The 21,653-nt window shown below is 39.5% G+C and overlaps 1 protein-coding gene and 2 long non-coding RNA genes across 7 annotated transcripts in view; 2 read left to right on the forward strand and 1 right to left on the reverse strand.

Moving 5' to 3' along the window:
- LOC138044008 (glutaredoxin-3-like) overlaps positions 1-683 on the reverse strand; it is a 30,126-nt gene extending 29,443 nt beyond the window's left edge. For 2 of the 5 annotated variants that reach the window (XM_068890587.1, XM_068890586.1), the window contains exons 1-2: positions 592-648; positions 352-429 (exon numbers count right to left, since the gene is read on the reverse strand). In XM_068890587.1, the coding sequence (XP_068746688.1) occupies positions 352-429; positions 592-633 (120 nt within the window). In that variant the 5' untranslated portion in view covers positions 634-648. Of the gene's footprint in view, positions 1-351; positions 481-591 lie in introns of all 5 variants that reach the window. The other 3 variants (XM_068890583.1, XM_068890585.1, XM_068890584.1) reach the window with 3 other exon arrangements.
- Positions 684-722: 39 nt separating this feature from the next.
- On the forward strand, positions 723-2,248 carry LOC138044011 (uncharacterized). The gene is made up of 2 exons (XR_011131379.1): positions 723-925; positions 2,133-2,248. It is a non-coding gene; the product is annotated as an uncharacterized lncRNA (long non-coding RNA).
- Positions 2,249-5,473: 3,225 nt separating this feature from the next.
- Positions 5,474-14,111, forward strand: LOC138044012 (uncharacterized). Its single transcript, XR_011131380.1, has 2 exons — positions 5,474-5,925; positions 12,077-14,111. It is a non-coding gene; the product is annotated as an uncharacterized lncRNA (long non-coding RNA).
- The last annotated feature ends 7,542 nt before the right edge of the window (positions 14,112-21,653 follow it).

Raw genomic sequence — 21,653 nt, forward strand, 5'->3', positions numbered from 1 at the left:
GCATTACGCTGTTCGGGCTTCAATTACAACTTAAACTTCAAATAACTTGATAAATGCATGGAAGCCCGTTGAAGAACTTCTTCCCTCCTTTCGCCATTTTGATTTTTGTCTATACCGGAAGTGAAAACTAAGATACGTCATGAATAATTATAATCCACCAATCACCGCTTTCCGTCCAAATTTTGGACGCAGACATTGGCGATTTGGGAGAATGCGTGCAGGCTCCTATTGCCCGGCGCTTCGAGCCGAATGTTTGCTCAGCGCTTGCTCCTTCAGGAGCCTGTTCGCAGGCTAAGTAATGCACTGTGCACTAAAAATCACTACTGTAACAAATGATCTCTCCAAACATACCTGATACACAAAGATGATCAGTTTCTGATGGAACATCTGACATACTGCTTTGCTCAGACATCGATCACGATCAGGCTTCTTATATAGGAGATGTAAACAAGTGTCAGCTCACATCATAGTCTGATCTAGCTAAGGCATCAAAGACATTAATGTACTCGAATCCGCCTAGTATTTAGATAAAGCTGAAACCACAACATAAATCATCTCGGATGCAAAAACACTCAATGTTGGATAAGTTACCTTGTTCGTCGGCGAGGAGACTGAAATAAGCAGTGTATGCATGCATGCATGCCTCCGCAAAGATTGTACACTGAGAGACAGAGCTGAAAAACGACTGCGCATGCGCCAGATAGGGAGCACAAATCGTGCACGAGACACGATCGATCTCGCCTTCTGCCTGTGTCACTTTATAACGCTTGACGGTGTGAATTTTGGAAGTGAGATCGTGGTGATTTAATTTAAGGAGACACATCAGATCTGTGTAATATATTTGTGTGGAATTTTTGGGCCTTGAGATCCAAACCCAGTTAAATTTCTTTGGGAATATGCGCTGCAAAAACTAACCGAGGCTACGGTGAGTGTTCCATATTTGTTTTTGAAGCATGAAGTGTTCACAACGTTTGGTTCAGTTTGCACACAAGGGTATTGCCCATGTAATCTCTACAGTTTTCATCAACAAGATAATTTGGGAAGGGTTTTCTGAAATCACCTTTACAATCAATCATACATGTATTTACAATGCGTTAATTAAACGTAACATGTGCTAAGAGCATTATTTGAAAGTTGTCAACCTTCTCCTTGAACCAAGGCAGCAGTTCATTTAGAGTGCTGCCACTCTGCAATAGCCACTTAACCTCCTGACTGCACCCATAAAGGCAGCTGTCTAAAAGAAAACACCATGCCAACTTGTGAAGTTGGAATGAACACAAGTACTGGCCAGAACTACATAGAAAATATTGAAGTTCTTTGTCCCTGTCTCAGGGCATTTCTTCAATGAAAAGGTAAATTGGTTGCAAGACTGGCCTCTGAGACTACACTCAGAAGAAGTTCTAGTTGCACAGTAGTGTGATCAATAACATTGTTTAATTTTTTGCCATAGTGAGGCTTGATTACAGAATCATAAATACTTGCCCACCAAAATACCCTGTGCAATCAACTGATACACCCATGTTCGGGAGACTGTTGGCCTGTTAATTAATGGAACATCCATATATTAGGAAAAGAACAATTTGTTAAATAAAAGTGCAAAGTCCAGGCCCTGCTTCCTGTTAATCCTAGGATTATTGACGGGGAAATACTGCTTCAAAGTGGCACCCGAGTGACTTAATTGTAGTCTAGCTTCCACAATCGCCAAATAATGATCTATCATTATTGTAATAATGCAACACACTTGGTGTCAACATCTATGTCAAAACTTGGAAGATGGTATTTTTCTTTCCCCCTTGACTGGCCATTATTTGCAAATCTAAGTTCAACCCAACGTCCAAGGCAAAATTATGGTTAGACTCAAATTTAAGAACATGTGTTAAGGCAAACAGTTAAGGGTCATTGGTTTATGTGTGGTTTATACTATGTTTATATGGTTAGCTCATCATGTTTTCTTTGTCTTGGTTGTGTAATAAGAATGACTTTTTGTACTAATTTTCACAGCCCCCATAAAAACTGATATGTGCAGTTTCCTGTGTCTCGGAAAATAATAATATCATTATGATGTTGTAGATTATAGCATTGTAATATGCATCTCATGGACAATAACATTCATTTTCGTTTTTTGTCCTTAGGGAGATGGATCCACCTGGTATTATTTGCGGCAGTTTTGTGAAATATTAGCTCTAAAAGGAGCGAGAAGAAATTCAGCCTTTTTTTCTCAGCAATAAACCACAATAATCTTATTGAGTTCACTTTGTCCATGTTGGTAGTGTGGAACAAAAGACTGGATAAAGTCACTGAGAAATCCAGACAATGCTGTTGAGCTTTAAGCAGTTTCTTTAGTACTCTTCACATTGTCAAACTTTTCAGTTTCTTCTTAGAACTGAATACCAGTCCTTAACCTTTTTTCAGTTGTGAACTTTTTGGACCAGCACAGAACTTTAAGATGCCACTTTTTTAAATGTTGTACTTATAAAACAAAATGGGGACAACATATTCAAGCAAAAACATGTTGTTTGCACCTGCACGCAAACTTTGCGAATGCTTTTGATCTGATGAGTTGCCAACCCAGTAATGCTTCAGATACATGTAGTGACGTCAAAACCCAGAACACCTCCAAACACATTCAATGACAAGTTGCCGTCACGACATTCACAAACTTAAATTCAATCGCAACACTAAATTTTCCAACCTTTCCTCGGAAGAGTGGGCGGCGCTTAAAAATCTTAGTAAACGCAACGACATAGTTGTCAAATCGGCCGACAAAGGCGGCGCGGTAGTTGTTTGGCGGTCCGACCTTTACCAAAAAGAAGCTTTGCGGCAACTTTCGGATACCTCGTTTTATGCCAAAATCCCTAAAGATCTCACTTCCAAAAATCAAAAAGTTGTCAAAGACACCATTCAAAATCTTATAGTTAATCAAGAATTACCGGACACTGCCACTAATCTCATCATCAACACCCCTAGAACTTCGTGCATTTACTTCTTGCCTAAAATTCACAAACCCAACAACCCAGGTCGCCCTATCGTTTCTGCCTGTAGTTGCCCCACCGAACTCATTTCTAGCTACTTAGACAGGATTATGACGCCTATCGTCAAATCTTTGCCATCATACATTAAAGACAGTACACACGCACTACAAATTTTTCGCGATTTCAATTTCTCCGGCCAAGACAAACTTATTTTCACCATGGACATTACATCTCTATACACAGTCATTCCTAATAGCGAAGGTCTTCAAGCACTTAAACACTTTTTCGATCAACGCACTGTCAAAGAACCTAGCTCGGAAACGCTCCTCCGCCTTGCCGAACTAGTTTTAACGCTTAATTTTTTTCATTCGCCGGCAACTATTACAAACAAATTAATGGTGTAGCGATGGGCACAAGAATGGGACCTAGCTATGCCAATCTTTTTGTAAGATATGTTGAACACCAATTTTTTAATCAGTACAACGGCCCCAAACCTGAACTCTACGACCGTTACATCGACGACTGCATCGGCGCTATTTCATCCAGCAGAGAAGAACTCGATCAATTTATAACCTCCGTCAACTCTTTTCATCCGGCTCTTAAATATACCTGGGAAATTTCGGAAACTTCATTGGCTTTTCTAGATATCAAAGTTTCTATTAGAGGCAACGTGCTACGTACTAGTGTGCACTACAAACCTACGGATTCACACAGTTATTTGTTGTATTCATCGTCACATCCATCACATGTCAAGAACTCCATCCCTTATTCTCAATTTCTTAGACTTCGACGTCTATGTAGTGATGACTCCGATTTTTCCAGCAAATCAGAGGAGATGTGCCAGTTCTTCGAAAAACGTGGCTATCCTGTCTCTGTGGTCAAAGCGGGCCATCATCGCGCCCAACAATTTGATCGACAGTCATCACTACAAACGTCACAAAAAGATAAGAATGACAGAATTCCATTCACCCTCACTTTCCATCCTCATAATCACGCAGTCAAAAGCATCATTCTTAGTAATTTTAAATTACTCCAAAATGATCCCGAGACTGGAAGAATCTTTTTGCAACCTCCACTTATTTCATTCAAACGCGACAAAAATGTAGGCAACTTTTTAGTTAGAAGCGCGCTCAAAACTAACGAGCAACCCGGCACTTTCAAATGCGCGCGCTCACGATGCAAAACTTGTCTTTTCATTGTTAACACTAGCAAGATAACGGGACCTAAACGATCTGTTAAGATCACCGATCGTTTCACATGTACCTCCGCAAATGTCATTTATTGCATAACCTGCACGTTATGCAATAAATTATACATTGGTGAGACAGGTAGACGACTAGGTGACCGATTCCGCGAACACCTTCGCGATGTTGAGAAGAATGACAAGGATGCATCCAAGCCAGTCGCTCGCCATTTTAATCTGCCTAACCACTCCAAAAAACACATGGCTATCTGCGGCCTTTCCCTACATCTAGGTACCACGGAAAGCCGCAAAAACCTGGAACAAAAGTTCATCTTTCAAATCGGCACCCTTAATCCTCACGGTATTAACGAACGCTTTTCATTTAACTAATATATTCCTATTTTTCACGTTGCCATGTTACCACCAATAGCGTAGCTCCTACTCTACTATAAAAACTACACGTAACCCATAATCCCTCGATTCGCTCTGACGAAGGGCTAACGCTCGAAACGTCAGCTTTCAGAATCTCTGTACGGTGGCCAATTTACATTATCAACTCCGTTGATAAAACCAAAAAAATGTTGCGATATGTTGCGTCGGCATGTGGCGATGGTTTTGACGGGGCTTAAGCATTTCCATTTCTTGAATTCGCTTCTCCAACTCCTGTCGAAAATTTCGGAAATTTTGGTCGAAGGGAAAGCACCCCCCCCCCCCCCCCTTCCGGCTTAATTACGCATGCCTAGCTGAAAGTCAAGTGGGTCAGTAACTGTCAGTCAAATCATTGTTTTAAAAATATATTCTAATCAGTAACGTTAAGCACATACACTAGTAAGCAGACTTTACCATGCTCCTTGAAAAAAGACTTTACCATGCTCCTTGAAAAAAGAAAAAAAAATAGCATTGGTGTTTAGCTGCCCAAATTAATCGTGCGGGTTTCAGTCAATTAACGTGGGTGCTTTCATAGCCCGTAGCTGCAGGTGAGAATTACTTCTTATGAAGTAATGATCGAAAATCCGGCAGCCATATTTGTTATTCTAAATGATTAGTATCCAGTCTCTTGAGAAAAACAGAAAAGGAAATCTCAAAAGGAACACACTTTCCCCCGTTCCATATTTTGATTGAGGAAATTTGCTCTGCACTTTTAAAGCAGAAAATTCTCCCCGGTTTTTCCACCCAAAATGAAAGCGCCCCAGGAATCGCACTGGGCTCGCAACGGGTTGTGATTGGATGTTAGCACAAAGAGAAGGATTGTGGACATTTCACAATAATTACATGATGCAACAACTTTGTCCGCCATTATGAATTGCCTCGTCGCAAAGACTCTGGGAACGAGATCGGTTTGAATTATCGGTTTGTTTTTCGCGCGGGCGATCAATGCATGTGCTCTTCCTCTCTTTTTCCCTTGTTGGACGACCAAAATTGGATCTTTGCGATTCCTTAACATTTTGTGCGGGTGAAATGGCACGCATTCCACCAAATAAACCCAGTAAACATCGACGGATTCCGGAAGAAAGGGCAACGACAATTCAGGTCAGATAATCAGCATTCGCCACAAAGATACACGCCAGTGACATGATTCAACCTCAGACAGTCTCCGAAAGGGTTAATCGGTGAAGACTTCATGGCAAAAATACAGACCTTCTTCAAAACGTAAAGGGAGTTCTACGAACGTTTGGAACAAAGGGTGGCCTGGCCAAACAGCTACATTTAGCGAATGGGCGGGAAGATTCAAAAGATCCGAAAAGCAAAAGACTGCCGGAGGAGTTTTCGGTAAGTCGTCATCTTACTTACAAACCTGATTTAAGTTTAAATGGCTTAAAATTTTAAAGTTTTGTTCCCTTGTTCCCCGCCCAATTTACTTTCAAACTTGTACCCAGCTTTTTGCTCCCTAAAATTGTTTATGTCGCCTTGTTCCTAAGACATTTTGTCATTTTTCCTCTGTTCCCCAGTTCAAAATAGCCATCTTCCCTCGTTTCCCAAAACGCCAAGGAGGGCCTCAGCACAGTCATTACTTTTGCAGACCTACTCCCTTAGTAATTTCACTTTATATTGTATTAAGGCCATTTAAGGCAATAACAATAATAACGAATAGGGAATTACATGTAATATATGGATCTCTGTATACCCAGCCCCTTATTTGCCACTTGCAGATGCCTTGTTCTTCAAACGATGCCACTACGAGAGCACAATAGTGGCCGGTTATTCTGTAGTTACTCCGTTGTCACATGTATAACTGCATGTACCTTCACTGGTTTCTCATGCACGAGGAGCCAGAGCGAGCTAAATTTTGGACTGGGCGCTTAATAAGATTACTCCTTTGACACTAGATTTCACTGAAAGGTCGGTTACACTTCAGAAGAAACCGCCTGGGAGATTATCTCGCTTTGGTCTCCCATTAATTGTCAATACCTCCGTCAATCCCACCCAAATAAAGTATCTTGATGACAAATCTTATTTCCATCAATTTATCTAATTTCTTTGATTGTCCAAGATAAGGCGGTTCTGTGGACTTGATCACTAGGTTATTGTTCCAGATGTGCTTATCCTTTCAGATGAAACCTGGAATTACTTCTTAGTGATCTAAGTGCACAGAAAAAGCAAGTTAAAGCATGGCCTAAAAGTTGATGTGAAAGAGTATACAAAATTAAATTTACAGCTATGCTATTAATAATTAATTGTGTAGCATATACCTGAGGTATACAATCCTTAGCTCACTGTCACACCATTTTACTTTGTAACCTCTTGGGTAGCATATACCTGAGGTATACAATTCTTAACTCACTGTGTCACCATTTCACTTTGTAACCTCTTGGGTAGCATATACCTGAGGTATACAATCTATTAACTCACTGTGTCACCAGTTCACTTTGTAACCTCTTGGGTAGCATATACCTGAGGTATACAATCCATAACTCACTGTGTCACCATTTCACTTTGTAACCTCTTGGGTAGCATATACCTGAGGTATACAATCCATAACTCACTGTGTCACCATTTCACTTTGTAACCTCTTGGGTAGCATATACCTGAGGTATACAATCTATTAACTCACTGTGTCACCATTTCACTTTGTAACCTTTTGGGTAGCATACATGTATACCTGAGGTATACAATCCATAACTCACTGTGTCACCATTTCACTTTGTAACCTCTTGGGTAGCATATACCTGAGGTATACAATCCATAACTCACTCTTTCACCATTTAACTTTGTAACCTCTTGGGTAGCATATACCTGAGGTATACAATCTATTAACTCACTGTGTCACCAGTTCACTTTGTAACCTCTTGGGTAGCATATACCTGAGGTATACAATCCATAACTCACTGTGTCACCATTTCACTTTGTAACCTCTTGGGTAGCATATACCTGAGGTATACAATCCATAACTCACTGTGTCACCATTTAACTTTGTAACCTCTTGGGTAGCATATACCTGAGGTATACAATCTATTAACTCACTGTGTCACCATTTCACTTTGTAACCTTTTGGGTAGCATACATGTATACCTGAGGTATACAATCCATAACTCACTGTGTCACCATTTCACTTTGTAACCTCTTGGGTAGCATATACCTGAGGTATACAATCCATAACTCACTCTTTCACCATTTAACTTTGTAACCTCTTGGGTAGCATATACCTGAGGTATACAATCTATTAACTCACTGGGATTTTTATGTTTCCCATATTTCTTACACTGGATGTAAGTACAACAAAGAAACAACTGATCACCTGAAAAGGCTGACAAAAATCAAATTTAATTCAAGGGCACCGAATAATTGCTGACACTGTCGTTGTCATGCAGTTTATAACTATCTACATCAACATGTATACGGACTTTCATTCAATGGGTGCTTTTGGTGTTTCATATCATACCATTATAGGTTTATTTTCAGGCAACACAAGATCAGTTAAAGAAAGTCACAGTAATGTTTGTACATGTACATTATTGAAAATTACTCCTTTCATGAATGAAACACATTTTCTGAACAAAATAGCTTTCAATGTCTACCGTATAGAAAATTCTTTGCAGAGAGACAAACACTTGACATTGACAATTTTTATTGTTTAAAGTGCATATCCTATATATTGCACATGTTTTATTGTCTTTTCATCAGAGGAGAAAGAGGGAAGGAGAATTCAAGTGCCCTTTTTTATAAGTTCTTCACTAGACCTAAAAGTTACTACGCCAAATCCTCATGAATGAGTTAATTTACATGTACGAGTGCAACTTGTGTCCGAGAAAGAATCTCTGTCGCAAATGTCCAGTATTTTGCTTGCGAATAGACATTGGGCCACCATATAAGTTGAAATTCTCTTCTACGCGACCACTCACCCTCTTTGCATTTAAGAAGACTTCTCGATCTGATCAGTGCTTGTGGTTCCCCAACGACTGCCAGCATGCTGCCCAACTGAAGCAATTTTATCCTGCGCTGTCAAGCCAGTAAACGCGGAAGCTCATATCTCCTCATTGTGACGAAAATAGGCCCTCTCTTTTCGCGGTACTGCTGTTAGATTAAACAAATCTGCAAGCCTGGCAATATCGCATTTACTTTTGTAGTGAAATGAGGAGTTAAACATTAAAGTAACTGCCTGGTGTATGACATGATGACGAGAAAATAATAATTATAAACAGACATGGAACGATTCACATGAAAAATTAACTGTTTCGGTTCTACTGTTACTATTTTTATTCCTGTGTCATACTGCACTACGTGATCTCAATCTTAACAACTTTAATGAATAGTTACGGTGTTATTATTATTGACGTGTGGTTTGGGATCACGTTGCTTTTTCACACCTTCGTTCCTGGACTGTGAGAAAAAGTATTCTAGGAATTTAACCTTGCGTTCAAATTTCTTTGATGGGCCGTGCAAAAATTTAGCCGGCTCTGGCTCCTTGTGCAAACAATGTCACATGTTCAGTAATGTGAAGCCCTTTATACCAAGTCATAAAAAGATTTAACCAATCAGTCAATAACTGCACAGCATATATTCGGCTGTATTCCACATTGCTTGTGCAGGGTGATATGTAACTATTTCCTATGACATGGTATACAAGCTTTCTCGCTTGTTACTTGTCACTTGCTTGTTTGCATGTACATGTATGTGGGCCTCAACAAAAAAAAATTCAGTTGTCTTCTGGGGTATTCCATAGTAGACTACTCAAAAGCATTTGCATTACTAGCATTTTTCATGAAACATTGATAAAGCTACCGGTAAAATTTACTGCTTGTAAGAACACTTATTACCGCCTGAAAACACTCAGAAGTCACTTATCCTTTGCAGAACATTAACCAATTGCTTTACCGGTGTGAAAAGGTGCCATACCTGTTGCGCTGAAAACTAGGGAGAACCCTGTACATGTACTGTTATGTAGTAGAGCTAGCCATCTAAATATACCAATCATATTGTGATGCAGTTAATATTGCAATTTCTCCCACCAAAACCTCAAATTTTATTTGATGAGTACTTAACCCATTCATCCCTGAAGAGGCCCCCATTGACGAGTAAAATCGTCCGGCATTAGACAGCGTAAAATCCATAAGTGTCACTCTCAGGAGGGAGCGGGTTGTTAATCTAATAAGCCATTTCCGAGTTCATGTCTGCCTCCTCTTCAAAGCTAGGTAACTGTTATTTAAGGAAACTCTTGTATTTTTAAAAGTACCATGGAAACACTACATACATGTACATTGCACAGAGCCCAATGAGATAAATTGTTTTGTGCTCTCTTTCAAAGTGAGACTGTATGTAAATTTTGTGATGTCTATAAACATAATAAATATTAAAAATTTTATCATTGTGTAATACAATTCAGAAGTTTTCATTGGCCCTGCCATCCTGGAATATGAGCTAATATTCCATGCTCTACAAAATGATGGAAAGGGTACATGTCAGCTGAAAATATACAGTTACACAATGAAGTCAGTAGATTTCTCTCTATTTTGGGGACATTTTCAATAAAACAGTATTATTGCGTTCAGGCTTGTTGGATATGAAATAACCAGTCGAGCATGGAAAACAAAGTTGACCAACATATCCTAATAATGATAATGATAATGATAATAATAATAATAGTTTGTGAAGCATAATTTAGCTTGTTATGTGGAGCCAAGCTAATAAGCAAAAGATCATTACATTGTCATGGTGGGGTTGAAATTCAGCATAGGAAAGTGCTGTTTGTTGTTTTTGAGTAGAGGTCAGACTGAAACAGACTACATATATGTAATAGACAGAATACAGCCTTAGGCTGCTAGCTGGATACCAGACCTGAAGTACATTGATCAGTTTCGATGTAATCTTTAAAAGTATCTATAATATTAAATTATTGCAAAACAGATTGCATTTTAAACAATTTCTTGTATGTGATAGTCTGTTTTTGACTTTTGTTATCAAAAGGCACAACCAGTCTCGTTTTAATCATTTTTATTTTACCCTAACGAGTTCTGTCTCTCTCGGGTAGTCAGTCCATTTTTTACTGTTGTTATCTGAAGGCAGAACCAATTTTGTAATTTATAATTATTAAATGTACAAAATGTACTAATGAGTTCTGTCTCTCTTGGGTAGTCAGTCCAGTTTGGACTGTTGTTATCTGAGGGCAGAACCAATTTTGTAATAATTACAATTATTTTGTGCTAATGAGTTCTGTCTCTCTTGGGTAGTCAGTCCAGTTTGGACTGTTGTTATCTGAAGGCAGAACCAATTTTGTAATAATTACAATTATTTTGTGCTAATGAGTTCTGTCTCTCTTGGGTAGTCAGTCCAGTTTGGACTGTTGTTATCTGAAGGCAGAACCAATTTTGTAATAATTACAATTATTTTGTGCTAATGAGTTCTGTCTCTCTTGGGTAGTCAGTCCAGTTTGGACTGGTGTTATCTGAAGGCAGAACCAATTTTGTAATAACTATTATTTTGTACTAATGAGTTCTGTCTCTCTTGGGTAGTCAGTCCAGTTTGGACTGTTGTTATCTGAAGGCAGAACCAATTTTGTAATAATTACAATTATTTTGTGCTAATGAGTTCTGTCTCTCTTGGGTAGTCAGTCCAGTTTTGGACTGTTGTTATCTGAAGGCAGAACCAAGTTTGTAATAATAATTATTTTGTGCTAATGAGTTTTGTCTCTGTTGGGTAGTCAGTCCAGTTTGGACTGTTGTTATCTGAAGGCAGAACCAATTTTGTAATAGTTATTATTTTGCGCTAACGAGTTCTGTCTCTCTTGGGTAGTCAGTCCAGTTTGGACTGTTGTTATCTGAAGGCAGAACCAATTTTGTAATAATTATTATTTTGTACTAATAAGTTCTGTCTCTCTTGGGTAGTCAGTCCAGTTTTGGACTGTAGTTATCTGAAGGCAGAACCAATTTTGTACATACAAAGCATACGTAAATTGAAAATAACTGAACTCCAAAAGCGAGTTATGCGTATTTGCCACAGGGTTGCAGAATTGTGCGAGCAAGAATTACTCTAAAATCCTCACGAGAATTGCTGCACGCCACACGAGCTACACGGGGCAAAGTCTCTGGAAAACGTTCCCTGAATGACGTTTTGTGGATTTATGCTTCTCCGTTGTGACTTAAAAGGTGTAAAAAAAGTTACTGAATATGTCAGAAGCGGACTCTGATGCGATATATGCGACACCTAAACTTGCGAAATGAGTTCTTAAGCTACACTTAATGATTAGCTAAGGGTGATTTCAAATCACCGTAAGCTCATTTGCATATATTTTTTTGTCGGCCTAAGCTCGTCACGGTGAGATACAAGTTTCTTGCAATAATTCCTTTAGCTCTTAGCTTCATTATTCAGTTTCACGTACACAGGAACATTGCTCATGAATGGCAAAGTGATTTGTTACAACATTCTTCGAAAATGATATTATGAAATTATATATATTGATTGATTGACTGGTGTGACTCTTTTCCAGGGCCTTCATGTACTTCAACCGCAAGATGCAGTGCTGAAGGAAATTGAGCATTGAAATTTAATTGGAGGGAATTTCCTGAGATGCAAGAAACAGACAGTGCTGATTGCAAATTGTGAATAATAATTGATGTCTTTATGTCAAAACTTGGGTGGGTAGAGGTTTCATTGCCATTTTGGATATACCTTGTGAACATTATTAGGTCAAACTGTTTTAGCTGGGTCAAGTAAATTTGTTCCAGACATCAGGTAATTATGGAAGAGTCGAATGCTCTCACAATGAACTGGGTGAATACAAGGGAGAAATATTCACTGCAACAATCAGTGACTTCTCTGTTCATATACTGTACGTTTTTTGACAAAAATCAAGAAAGGTTTCACTGTCCCTTGGGTCTGAGGAAATTGTCAGTCATCGTTCAATGGCAAATAGATCAAACACAAGTGATATCTTTCTAATAAACACATCTGCATGTGGCAACAATGATTTAAAGATAATTAGTCATAGCATACTATTTTTTATCTGAACTGGCGGGTGGCACACCTCATACAGTTGGATGTAACTTGTAAATTCGGTCTAACTATGCAGTTAATTTGTCATAGTATACTAATTTGTAGTATTTTTCATCTGAACTGGCGGGTGGCACACCTCATACAGTTGGATGTAACTTGTAAATTCGGTCTAACCATGCAGTTAATTTGTCATAGTATACTAATTTGTAGTATTTTCATCTGAACTGGCGGGTGGCACACCTCATACAGTTGGATGTAACTTGTAAATTCGGTCTAACCATGCAGTTAATTTGTCATAGTATACTAATTTGTAGTATTTTTCGTCGGAACTGGCGGGTGGCGCACCTCATACAGTTCGATGTAACTTGTAAATTCGGTCTAACCATACAGTTCATTTGTCATAGTATACTAATTTGTAGTATTTTTCATCTGAACTGGCGGGTGGCGCACCTCATACAGTTCGATGTAACTTGTAAATTCGGTCTAACTATGCAGTTAATTTGCCATAGTATACTAATTTGTAGTATTTTTCATCGGAACTGGCGGGTGGCGCACCTCATACAGTTCGATGTAACTTGTAAATTCGGTCTAACCATGCAGTTAATTTGTCATACACATGTAGTATACTAATTTGTAGTATTTTTCATCGGAACTGGCGGGTGGCGCACCTCATACAGTTGGATGTAACTTGTAAAGTTAGAAGTCAAATTCATCCACTGTTCATCAAACGTTAACTCACTATTCACTAATATTGAAACGGAAAATACTTTAATGTAATTTTAGCACTTTAATGTAATGAACATCGTTTTTACCAACTTGGACATATGATTGATCTTTTTCTGGTATTTGTTGACAGGAATTTCTTACACACAGTTTTGGCATAGATTTTTTTGCATTACAACAAGAATATGAGCGGAACGTTTGTAGCTTAGTACACGCAACTAGGCATAAAATTGGATGCAAAGATGGAAAACTGGCCACCAGAGGCAGCCTTTTTCAGATCTTCCCGCAGATAAGCCGCGCCCATTTCTAACAACTATATTTGTAATTGGGGTAACATAAGCCAAGTTTTTATACTTATTTAATAATAATGAAATCCCTTGCATATATTTTATTCCTTATTTTGATGAATTTGTATGGGTTATCAAATAGCGATGAGTGAATTTAGGGAATAATTTCACACACGCTTTGTCCAAAATCAAATAATTTCATAAGCCTTAAGGCAAGAAAAATTATTTGATTTTGGACAAAACACAAGTGGAATTATTCCCAAGTTTCACGAGTATACATTGTACCATTTCATCAGCTATAAATCATGGTTGACAAATCGCAATCATAGGACGTGGGTTTTTTCGAAAGCAGACACCATTTTGGCACGGTAGAAAAAGTTGCCATGGTAACTGATGTTATTTATTGAATTATTTTTTGAACTTATTGCAAGAATTTTATTGTACACTTAGATTCTATTGAAAGTAATATAAACAAATGATTATTTTTAGATTTGAAATAAAAATTTATGCATTCACAAACTCTACAACTTGTTCTTTTTTCTACGTAAAATCGACTAACCTTTCATCCATTTCACTTTCTATTAACATTTCCTGGCTTACGTCAGGTTTTAAATGCTATTATTTACAGAGATATTGTAAACATTTTGCTGAGATTTTGTGCACTAAAACACCAACATTTTAAAAACATTTCACATACTTTACCCCTCCAGTTTTACAGACATTTTATTTACATTTCCTGCCTTCTGTCAGGGTTTAAATACTTAATTTACAGAGATATTGTGAACATTTTGCTGAGATTTTGTGCACTAAAACACCAACATTTTAAAAACATTTCACATACTTTTCCCCTCCAGTTTTTTGAGGGTTTTTGTAGACATTTTATAGACATTTCATGCATTCTTCTCACTCACTTTTTACACTGACATTTTATATGGATGGATTTACAGAGATTTTTTCTCGTGTAAATTTTACAGAGAAAGTAAAGAGATTTTACAGACATTTTGTACTTATCGCATAAAATCTCTGTAAATTTTTCCTTCAATTTACATAGATTTTATTGAGATTTTGTACACATTTTATGTCATCGTAAGGACGAAAATGTGTTAAATTTTACAGACTTTTTATGGAGTTACAAAATCTCTGTAAGTGTGCAAATTTACAGAGATTGTAATTTACAAAGAAAATGTGGACATTTAACAGAGATTTTACCAACTTTTTTAAAGTCTGTAAATGGTTCAAGTTTTCCAGTGGATCTGGCTCCAATTTGTTTCCTCTGGCTGCGATTCAGCCATTGGATGAGGGCCAGTCTCGTGCTTCTCAAGCTGCCTCGCTCATGCCCAAAACGAATTCTAGGTAATTCTGCCATTCCATGACAAGGGAACACTGCCGATTCTCATTTCATAGTTTTTTTCATAAGTGTCGGGCCACCCAGTCCTACCAGCAAAATACCGCATCGATTGAAGTTTTTAGCTTTCAAAACTTGCCCAAATTGTATCGGTAGGTCCTGGAATCCGTCCACAGAAAGACCAGAGAGACAACTTCACTCGTGAACCGCCTTGTTTACAACAGAGCATTCAGTTAGGCATCCCAGTCTGCATGAAACCATCTCTCGCCTCTGTCTGAGACAAGACCAGACACGCACGGTTCTTACGTTACGTTTATGCCTATAAAATCAACTGAAATGTCAATTGCTGGTTAAAAAAAAAAAACAAAAAAACCAGCATGTTCATTTTTTTTGGTAGGCTAGGTATCGGAGAGCCAGAACATTTACGCATGCGCTGACGGAATGTTTGAACAAGAGAGAAAAACGCAGTACCTCCAGACACCGGCGCTGGAGCGTCGTACCAAACGAGTCATCCCGGGATTTCGGCCCGTGCGATCGCTTTTGGACGCAGTTGGCCCTTCGCTGCTTTCTGCTACCGACCTTGCCTCCCGGTACGGCATTGAGGGAGAGATATGTCGGCCCCTAAACCATATGTGACAAATCCCACGCCTACTCACAGCTCCAAACCGCCCTTGTCAATATAGCGTAAGAATTAGATGGCTTATATATTCAAGGAAAAAGTCATTTATCTGCCATATGGTAAGCACTGGAGTCGCAGATTACAAAGTGTGCGCACGCGCCCTGCTAAAGGTAACATCTCGAATTTCAGAATAACTTCAAGAGCTAATATCTTCGAGACATTTCATTTACAGCTAAAATACATAGCACATACAGATACATACTAAATACATAATATTTAAAGATACATTAATTAAAAAGAAAAGCCGCTGTACAAAATGCGGCCCTGGATTCTCTTTTAAAACCAGTAAACTCAATGGTACGGATAAAATCATGTAGCGCATTTCGCAACTTGACTGATACGTAAGAAAAAAGAACTCAGTAAGACCATCTCTGGTTGTTCTAGGTTTATTGAGGGACAGAATGTAATTTCCGCAAAGATCATGTCAAAGAAGAGGACGGGAGAGAAAACGTATTTTTCATATAAGCAGGGAAACCCTTTTTTTTTTTTTTTAAGAAAACCCTACTTTTATAAAGTAATATGAGGAAATTTTGAATGCGCTTACTGCATAGACATCTAGAGTTTGACTTTAGTAGTAAGAGGACAGGTAATCTGAAAATGTAAATCTCGTTATTCTCTTACTTACATTATACCGTTTCTTTGACACGAGGATTGCAGCGAAATGAAAGCACAACTTTGTCGCGACTTTTCTATGATAAAAACTTGTTCAGGAGTTCAAGATCTACGTTAACAGCACACACCAGGCCTACTCCTGAGTATCTGGCTCCAATTTGTTTCCTCTGGCTGCGATTCAGCCATTGGATGAGGGCCAGTCTCGTGCTTCTCAAGCTGCCTCGCTCATGCCCAAAACGAATTCTGGGTAATTCTGCCATTCCATGACAAGGGAACACTGCCGATTCTCATTTCATAGTTTTTTTCATAAGTGTCGGGCCACCCAGTCCTACCAGCAAAATACCGCATCGATTGAAGTTTTTAGCTTTCAAAACTTGCCCAAATTGTATCGGTAGGTCCTGGAATCCGTCCACAGAAAGACCAGAGAGACAACTTCACTCGTGAACCGCCTTGTTTACAACAGAGCATTCAGTTAGGCATCCCAGTCTGCATGAAACCATCTCTCGCCTCTGTCTGAGACAAGACCAGACACGCACGGTTCTTACTTACGTTTATGCCTATAAAATCAACTGAAATGTCAATTGCTGGTTAAAAAAAAAAAAACAAAAAAACCAGCATGTTCATTTTTTTTGGTAGGCTAGGTATCGGAGAGCCAGAACATTTACGCATGCGCTGACGGAATGTTTGAACAAGAGAGAAAAACGCAGTACCTCCAGACACCGGCGCTGGAGCGTCGTACCAAACGAGTCATCCCGGGATTTCGGCCCGTGCGATCGCTTTTGGACGCAGTTGGCCCTTCGCTGCTTTCTGCTACCGACCTTGCCTCCCGGTACGGCATTGAGGGAGAGATATGTCGGCCCCTAAACCATATGTGACAAATCCCACGCCTAATCACGGCTCCAAACCGCCCTTGTCAATATAGCGTAAGAATTAGATGGCTTATATATTCAAGGAAAAAGTCATTTATCTGCCATATGGTAAGCACTGGAGTCGCAGATTACAAAGTGTGCGCACGCGCCCTGCTAAAGGTAACATCTCGAATTTCAGAATAACTTCAAGAGCTAATATCTTCGAGACATTTCATTTACAGCTAAAATACATAGCACATACAGATACATACTAAATACATAATATTTAAAGATACATTAATTAAAAAGAAAAGCCGCTGTACAAAATGCGGCCCTGGATTCTCTTTTAAAACCAGTAAACTCAATGGTACGGATAAAATCATGTAGCGCATTTCGCAACTTGACTGATACGTAAGAAAAAAGAACTCAGTAAGACCATCTCTGGTTGTTCTCGGTTTATTGAGGGACAGAATGTAATTTCCGCAAAGATCATGTCAAAGAAGAGGACGGGAGAGAAAACGTATTTTTCATATAAGCAGGGAAACCCTTTTTTTTTTTTTTTAAGAAAACCCTACTTTTATAAAGTAATATGAGGAAATTTTGAATGCGCTTACTGCATAGACATCTAGAGTTTGACTTTAGTAGTAAGAGGACAGGTAATCTGAAAATGTAAATCTCGTTATTCTCTTACTTACATTATACCGTTTCTTTGACACGAGGATTGCAGCGAAATGAAAGCACAACTTTGTCGCGACTTTTCTATGATAAAAACTTGTTCAGGAGTTCAAGATCTACGTTAACAGCACACACCAGGCCTACTCCTGAGTATCTGGCTCCAATTTGTTTCCTCTGGCTGCGATTCAGCCATTGGATGAGGGCCAGTCTCGTGCTTCTCAAGCTGCCTCGCTCATGCCCAAAACGAATTCTGGGTAATTCTGCCATTCCATGACAAGGGAACACTGCCGATTCTCATTTCATAGTTTTTTTCATAAGTGTCGGGCCACCCAGTCCTACCAGCAAAATACCGCATCGATTGAAGTTTTTAGCTTTCAAAACTTGCCCAAATTGTATCGGTAGGTCCTGGAATCCGTCCACAGAAAGACCAGAGAGACAACTTCACTCGTGAACCGCCTTGTTTACAACAGAGCATTCAGTTAGGCATCCCAGTCTGCATGAAACCATCTCTCGCCTCTGTCTGAGACAAGACCAGACACGCACGGTTCTTACGTTACGTTTATGCCTATAAAATCAACTGAAATGTCAATTGCTGGTTAAAAAAAAAAAAAAAAAAACCAGCATGTTCATTTTTTTTGGTAGGCTAGGTATCGGAGAGCCAGAACATTTACGCATGCGCTGACGGAATGTTTGAACAAGAGAGAAAAACGCAGTACCTCCAGACACCGGCGCTGGAGCGTCGTACCAAACGAGTCATCCCGGGATTTCGGCCCGTGCGATCGCTTTTGGACGCAGTTGGCCCTTCGCTGCTTTCTGCTACCGACCTTGCCTCCCGGTACGGCATTGAGGGAGAGATATGTCGGCCCCTAAACCATATGTGACAAATCCCACGCCTACTCACAGCTCCAAACCGCCCTTGTCAATATAGCGTAAGAATTAGATGGCTTATATATTCAAGGAAAAAGTCATTTATCTGCCATATGGTAAGCACTGGAGTCGCAGATTACAAAGTGTGCGCACGCGCCCTGCTAAAGGTAACATCTCGAATTTCAGAATAACTTCAAGAGCTAATATCTTCGAGACATTTCATTTACAGCTAAAATACATAGCACATACAGATACATACTAAATACATAATATTTAAAGATACATTAATTAAAAAGAAAAGCCGCTGTACAAAATGCGGCCCTGGATTCTCTTTTAAAACCAGTAAACTCAATGGTACGGATAAAATCATGTAGCGCATTTCGCAACTTGACTGATACGTAAGAAAAAAGAACTCAGTAAGACCATCTCTGGTTGTTCTAGGTTTATTGAGGGACAGAATGTAATTTCCGCAAAGATCATGTCAAAGAAGAGGACGGGAGAGAAAACGTATTTTTCATATAAGCAGGGAAACCCTTTTTTTTTTTTTTTAAGAAAACCCTACTTTTATAAAGTAATATGAGGAAATTTTGAATGCGCTTACTGCATAGACATCTAGAGTTTGACTTTAGTAGTAAGAGGACAGGTAATCTGAAAATGTAAATCTCGTTATTCTCTTACTTACATTATACCGTTTCTTTGACACGAGGATTGCAGCGAAATGAAAGCACAACTTTGTCGCGACTTTTCTATGATAAAAACTTGTTCAGGAGTTCAAGATCTACGTTAACAGCACACACCAGGCCTACTCCTGAGTATCTGGCTCCAATTTGTTTCCTCTGGCTGCGATTCAGCCATTGGATGAGGGCCAGTCTCGTGCTTCTCAAGCTGCCTCGCTCATGCCCAAAACGAATTCTGGGTAATTCTGCCATTCCATGACAAGGGAACACTGCCGATTCTCATTTCATAGTTTTTTTCATAAGTGTCGGGCCACCCAGTCCTACCAGCAAAATACCGCATCGATTGAAGTTTTTAGCTTTCAAAACTTGCCCAAATTGTATCGGTAGGTCCTGGAATCCGTCCACAGAAAGACCAGAGAGACAACTTCACTCGTGAACCGCCTTGTTTACAACAGAGCATTCAGTTAGCCGTCCCAGTCTGCATGAAACCATCTCTCGCCTCTGTCTGAGACAAGACCAGACACGCACGGTTCTTACGTTACGTTTATGCCTATAAAATCAACTGAAATGTCAATTGCTGGTTAAAAAAAAAAAAAAAAACAAAAAAACCAGCATGTTCATTTTTTTTGGTAGGCTAGGTATCGGAGAGCCAGAACATTTACGCATGCGCTGACGGAATGTTTGAACAAGAGAGAAAAACGCAGTACCTCCAGACACCGGCGCTGGAGCGTCGTACCAAACGAGTCATCCCGGGATTTCGGCCCGTGCGATCGCTTTTGGACGCAGTTGGCCCTTCGCTGCTTTCTGCTACCGACCTTGCCTCCCGGTACGGCATTGAGGGAGAGATATGTCGGCCCCTAAACCATATGTGACAAATCCCACGCCTACTCACAGCTCCAAACCGCCCTTGTCAATATAGCGTAAGAATTAGATGGCTTATATATTCAAGGAAAAAGTCATTTATCTGCCATATGGTAAGCACTGGAGTCGCAGATTACAAAGTGTGCGCACGCGCCCTGCTAAAGGTAACATCTCGAATTTCAGAATAACTTCAAGAGCTAATATCTTCGAGACATTTCATTTACAGCTAAAATACATAGCACATACAGATACATACTAAATACATAATATTTAAAGATACATTAATTAAAAAGAAAAGCCGCTGTACAAAATGCGGCCCTGGATTCTCTTTTAAAACCAGTAAACTCAATGGTACGGATAAAATCATGTAGCGCATTTCGCAACTTGACTGATACGTAAGAAAAAAGAACTCAGTAAGACCATCTCTGGTTGTTCTAGGTTTATTGAGGGACAGAATGTAATTTCCGCAAAGATCATGTCAAAGAAGAGGACGGGAGAGAAAACGTATTTTTCATATAAGCAGGGAAACCCTTTTTTTTTTTTTTTAAGAAAACCCTACTTTTATAAAGTAATATGAGGAAATTTTGAATGCGCTTACTGCATAGACATCTAGAGTTTGACTTTAGTAGTAAGAGGACAGGTAATCTGAAAATGTAAATCTCGTTATTCTCTTACTTACATTATACCGTTTCTTTGACACGAGGATTGCAGCGAAATGAAAGCACAACTTTGTCGCGACTTTTCTATGATAAAAACTTGTTCAGGAGTTCAAGATCTACGTTAACAGCACACACCAGGCCTACTCCTGAGTATCTGGCTCCAATTTGTTTCCTCTGGCTGCGATTCAGCCATTGGATGAGGGCCAGTCTCGTGCTTCTCAAGCTGCCTCGCTCATGCCCAAAACGAATTCTGGGTAATTCTGCCATTCCATGACAAGGGAACACTGCCGATTCTCATTTCATAGTTTTTTTCATAAGTGTCGGGCCACCCAGTCCTACCAGCAAAATACCGCATCGATTGAAGTTTTTAGCTTTCAAAACTTGCCCAAATTGTATCGGTAGGTCCTGGAATCCGTCCACAGAAAGACCAGAGAGACAACTTCACTCGTGAACCGCCTTGTTTACAACAGAGCATTCAGTTAGGCATCCCAGTCTGCATGAAACCATCTCTCGCCTCTGTCTGAGACAAGACCAGACACGCACGGTTCTTACGTTACGTTTATGCCTATAAAATCAACTGAAATGTCAATTGCTGGTTAAAAAAAAAAAAAAAAAAAAACCAGCATGTTCATTTTTTTTGGTAGGCTAGGTATCGGAGAGCCAGAACATTTACGCATGCGCTGACGGAATGTTTGAACAAGAGAGAAAAACGCAGTACCTCCAGACACCGGCGCTGGAGCGTCGTACCAAACGAGTCATCCCGGGATTTCGGCCCGTGCGATCGCTTTTGGACGCAGTTGGCCCTTCGCTGCTTTCTGCTACCGACCTTGCCTCCCGG

This window comes from Montipora capricornis, chromosome 3 (assembly GCF_036669925.1).
Source record: "Montipora capricornis isolate CH-2021 chromosome 3, ASM3666992v2, whole genome shotgun sequence".
NCBI classification, from domain to species: domain Eukaryota; kingdom Metazoa; phylum Cnidaria; class Anthozoa; order Scleractinia; family Acroporidae; genus Montipora; species Montipora capricornis.